Consider the following 5,357-nt stretch of genomic DNA (forward strand, 5'->3'; position numbering starts at 1 on the left):
TCACCATAAAACCTCTTGGCACCTACATGGTGCTCCTCAGCATAGAATTTCAAAGCCCTGTGTGTGTGCGGGCGGCCCCAGGCTCGCCTCTGCTTTGGGGGGTGGGGGGTGAGTTCCGTGGATCACAGAGCTGGGGCTTGCCTAGGGAGCTCCTTCCACTGTGAGCCCTTAACCACTGGGGAATATCCTCTCCTAGGTACTTATTCTTGTCCTCAAGGGGCAATTTGACCTCCTTGCCCCCCTCAGGGTCTGTGTCTAGCTATTGCTGCTGCTGGCAGCCAACACTGCTGCATCCTTTGTGCAGAGAAGCTGCCGTGCTCCTGGATTCAGTGTGAGAGCTGTGCAAGCCTCCTGAATCCTGGGCTAATGCCCTGCCTGCAAGGCCTCCTCCTTTGCACTGCTGTGCCTCCTGCTAAATAGGGCAGTATCTTATCCTTCCAGCTGCCCAGAACAGCCTCTGGTCCCTGAAGCAGAAAATGAGCCCTGAGTCTATTGTCATTTCGTTGGTACCAACAACTGCTCGCTCCAGCAGCACCAACTGGATTTATCCACAACTGCCTCACAGCACCAGAGGAGTAAACTGGTATAAATTCCATTTTATGTAACTGCCTGTTCTGCCCTGCCTTTTTCTTCCCTAATAAAAGGTTTTAGGATGGATATGGGTTTTTTTAACCCTGGCTTCTTAAACTTTTAGCACTGTGTGGTTACACCTGGACCCCCTCAGCAATTCACCCAGAGCAGAGGCATGGACACAACTCCCAGCATGAAGAACAGCTCAGGACAGCTGCTGGGGTCCAGTCGTCTCACCTGATTTGGTGCCACTCACTCATTTCTGGTGCCCTCAGCCTGTTTCTGGGTTGTTTCTCTCCAGCTCAGTGAAAAGTGTGTATTTTAAAGTCTGGGAATACTTGTTTAAAAGGCAGAAAAATGTACTTATGTGCAGCAACTTGTGGGATCTCAGCACACCACTGTGGATGTGCAGAGACGAAAATGTACTTATGTGCATCAACTGATGGTAATCACCTCATCAGTAAACTGAGTAAAGGACTGGTAGTTCAACCAATTTGCAAGGCCTTCTGTATCTCAAGGCTTCTCCTGAGGTTCTAATCCATTTCAATTAATTAATTTCTGTAGAACATCTTATTATGCACTTTATCATTTTTCTCTTTAGCATTTGAGAACTGTTCTGCTGTCTTTTTTTTATGGCTAGTATCACTTAAGAAGTATGATTTCATGTACCTCAGAAGATTGAATACAGTCTAAAACTATATTTTAGTGGTGATGATTTCTTCTTTAGGATCCACATTCTGCTCTCCAAGCTAGGAAGGAATTTCAATAAAATGCTAACAGGCAAAAGGGTGGGTTCTTGGGGACAGAAGAGTTAATTTAATTGTGTAGGACTAACCCCAGTTGCCTCTCCTGTATCTTTTCAGCTTGCTGAACAACTCTATCAGACAGAGTATATATAATTTAATTATTCAGCCATGGCCTTTCAACTATTTTAGCTTTATTTCCATGCATATTTTTAACATACTGTGTTGAGAGAAAGTGCTTGTATGTGAGAGATGTTCTCTACTTCTGTGACTTGTGCAACTTTTTCAGACTGAGGTTCAAATTTTTGCCCCTTTTCTACAGATTATTGCTGTTAGAATTAAATACAGCTTTATGGACCTTACACTCCTGAAAGTTAGATCTCATAACCATAAGTGGGGGAAGCTCTTGATCTCTTTCACAGCACTTGGATATCCTAAACTCCTGGGCCTAAAGGAAAATGAAGAGGAACCTGACCTGTATTCCATTTTATTAAGAATAATAAAATCCAACATTTAATAGCAGCAGGCCTTGTACCATCTTGTACTGTGAATACAATAATTTAGATTATTTTCTCTGGATCACTGAAATATGTGTATCAAGGGGCAGAACTACAAAAGGTGTGGCTTACAGAGATGTTTCATGTTAGCAGAGAAGAATTAATTTATTTCTGAAGGGAAAGAATAAATCTGACAAAACCTACTTCTTCCTATTCCCACACCTAAGTTGGTCCCACCATCCCCACAGGTGAAAGGAGAGATCCCCTGAGAGGGGATCAAACAAAGTAAATTGTGCATGAGCAGAACCTATTCTAATAAACTACCTGCATTGTGGCTGTGGGCTTTGGCTCCACTGTGGCACAGGGAGAGATTTAGTGCAGCTCCTTCCCCAAGGGCAGCTGAGATCAGCCCTGTCCTGCTGGAGCCTGGGCTAGTGGGAGCACACACAGCCAAGGTCTGGCTCACTGACACAAAGGCAGTACCATGTTCTTCTGGGACTCACAGCCTTGCCTCGTGGGTTACCTAGAGCTGCTGTTCCACCTTGCACTTGCACAGAGAGGAACTCCTTGGGATACAGCTCAGCTGCTTCAGGGTGTTCACCTCCCCATTTCACTGGGGTGGTGGGGAATGCTGACTGAGCCACTTCTCCAAGGTGCAGGGTACCTCCTCCATACAGCATCACCCAGCTTTGTGAGCAGCAGCTTTCTGAGGCCATTAGTCTTTGTTTGCAGATGGGTAAACTGAGGCAGCAATGCTGGATGACCAGCCAAGGTCATGAATAAAGTAACAATTAAAGCAGATCCTTTTACTTCCTTGTTTCTCTGCTTTAACCATGACCCTATAGGCTGGACAGCATAGGCCCTACCTGTAGTTTCAGGTGTAGAACATTTAAAGGACAAGGTTAGATGTCTTCCCATGAACATTCTTTGAGAAAGAATGTGGGATCAGGCTTTCAGTTATGGTTCTGTGCAAGGTCCTGTGGGTATCATGCAGTTTCAATCCTTTGCAAAATATTCAGATTGACTTTCCCTATGTGGCAAATCTGCTGAAATCTGGATAAACTGCACAGATTTATACTGAGGAAGCTCTCCTGACATCAGTGTTGCTACCTCATATTTCTAATTTGACAATTTTATAGGGCTTTAAAAACTATTCTACTTATACTCTTGCTGAAACACTAAAACCTGTAACAAATCTAACATGGGTTAGTTACAAACAGAAGCATATGTGATATGCTTAGATGTGGTTACATCTGAGTGACAGTAGTACCTGCATAAATTTGAAGGTAGTTGCTTTTTTGTGATAGTGCTGGATTTCATTCTGATTGCCCCAGTATGCACATACTATGTGAGAGGAGCACTGAATCAGCCTAGGCTGATCCCTTGAAGAAAAAATGAACAAAGATAATTGCAATTCCTTCCAAACAGAGAGAAAGGGAAAAAAAAAAAAGGAATGAAGTTTTAGCTTTGTGGTTCTCTGCTACAGGATTTATCCACAAATCTAAACCATCTGCCCCACAGAGAGAGACATGCTGATCTGTGGAGACACAAACCTGTTACCTTCCAGCTGCTGTGCTCTCTGTGCCCTCCATCTCCCCCAGCAGAAAAAGTTAATATGACTTAATTAGCTCCCCACAAGTGGGGTTTGCTCCTGTCTGGCTGGTTTCATAGGCCAAGTCTTATGACTCAGTCAGGCCATGAGATCTACAGAGCAGCTCATATTTTCAGTGGTGTGGTGCCCTTCAGTTGAAAGTCAAAGTCACTCAGAATTAAAACTATATCCCCAGTTGTTTCTTTTGTGTGCATGTGTTACAGGACTGTGACTGGCTGTAGAAAACAGCTGATCTTTGATTGGCTTTTAATAAAATTACATGATTACCAGAGCCCTCCTAGCTTTCAGTACACTTTGAGAATAGAACTTCACATAATTGTGAAACCTGAATCAATTTATTTCATGTCAGAGAGTAAGATATCTCAATCTAATCTTATTTAAGAAATTTGATGTAAAAAGTCTTTCATCATTTATTGGTAATGAATAAGGGGTTTTTTACACATTAAATACAGAAAAATTATATACTTCTGTATATATTAATAAAGAAGAGAAGACTTAGCAGTTTATACAAAATGTCAGTTTGCTTATATTTCATTTTCAATATTTAACCATCATCACTAGATTTTACTTATCAATCAGATTTACAATACAGGATACAGACTATGACATATTCATTTGTTTACATGCAAAGATGTTCTCACTATTATTTAGTTACTTGATTTTTAGGTACAGTGGTCAGTACAGTGGATAAATAGACAATAGATGAACTAAATACATGTTTCCCCTCATCCTATGATTAAAGTGCCTACAAATCAATACACATAGTATTCTTATGAAGCTGTTGTCATTTTTTAAATTCAGTTCAACACCTATGGATTTACTCTTGTCCTTATAAAACAGGCTCAGTCACAACAGTGATACGTAAATCCTAGGAAGATCAGTTTGTTTTTTTTTTTTACTTTTGTATCAGACTAGGTTTAATATTTCTCAAAAGCTTATTTAAAAAATAATAAAATTAAAAAACAAAAAGGCAAATAGCAAGACTTCTGTCTCAGCAACCTGCAGCTCAGGCTTTCAGGCAATCCTACATCACCTTCCAGCATGCGTCCCAGGTACAGAGGCGGTTCCCTTCCCCCGCGCCGTCCTCCTCTCACACCGGGCCCCACCGTACTCTGACCAGGAAGGGATTTTGACGGTTTTTGTTTGTAAAGACCCTGAGCGTGCCGGGGCAGGCGCTCCCGGCGGGCTCTACGGCCGCTTGACGCTGTTGAGGAGCTCGGTCAGCTCGCCGATGTACTTGATGGTGTACTTCAGGGTCTGTATTTTGGTGAGGGGCTGGCCCCGCTGGCTGTAGACCGGGGGCAGGTAATTGCGCAGCGTGTGCAGCGCGTCGGCCAAGGTCCTCATCCGCAGCTTCTCCCTCTCGCTGGCCTTCCTCCGGCGCTGGGCCGACATCCGCACCTTGGTGCCCTTGGGCAGCCGGGCCTGCCCGGGGCTGGGCAGGTAGGCGGGGGGGAACTCCACCAGGCCGTATCCCACCAGGCCGCTGCCGCCGCTGCCGTAGGGGGTCTCGGCCGCCGCCGGGCACGGGGACGAGGAGTAGGATTCGAAGGAGGGCGTCGGGGACAAGCTGTGCGGGGGCGAGACGGGGTGCAGCTCGAAAGGCCCAGCGGAGCTTTTCCAGTCCCAGGCTGACAAGCAGGCGGAGTGTTCCGAACCCAAAGCATCTTCCATGTTTATCAGTGTCTCCTGCAGCTTGTCCATGCTGGAGGAGCGCTCGGGGAAGCAGTGCCCTCTGCCCACCAGCAAAGGCTGGAGCCGCCGGCTGCCGAGACCTTTTTATGATGGAGGGAGGAAAGTGACAGAGTGGGAACACGGGTTTGGTGCGAGGAGTTCAAAGGAGCGCCAGAAGTGCTAAGATAGAAAATGAACTCCTGATGTGCTAGTTTCTTCTCAGTGATAATTATCAACCTTCAGCTAAAAAGCCTTTAAGCT

At 44.9% G+C, this 5,357-nt stretch overlaps 1 protein-coding gene across 1 annotated transcript; it reads right to left on the reverse strand.

Moving 5' to 3' along the window:
* Nucleotides 1-4,610: 4,610 nt before the first annotated feature.
* Nucleotides 4,611-5,126, reverse strand: MSGN1 (mesogenin 1). The gene has a single exon (XM_041420077.1). The coding sequence runs from the start codon at nt 5,124-5,126 to the stop codon at nt 4,611-4,613; it is 516 nt and encodes a 171-aa protein (XP_041276011.1).
* Nucleotides 5,127-5,357: the final 231 nt, after the last annotated feature.

This window comes from Onychostruthus taczanowskii, unplaced genomic scaffold (assembly GCF_017590055.1).
Source record: "Onychostruthus taczanowskii isolate IOZ18803 unplaced genomic scaffold, ASM1759005v1 scaffold11, whole genome shotgun sequence".
Lineage (NCBI taxonomy): Eukaryota > Metazoa > Chordata > Aves > Passeriformes > Passeridae > Onychostruthus > Onychostruthus taczanowskii.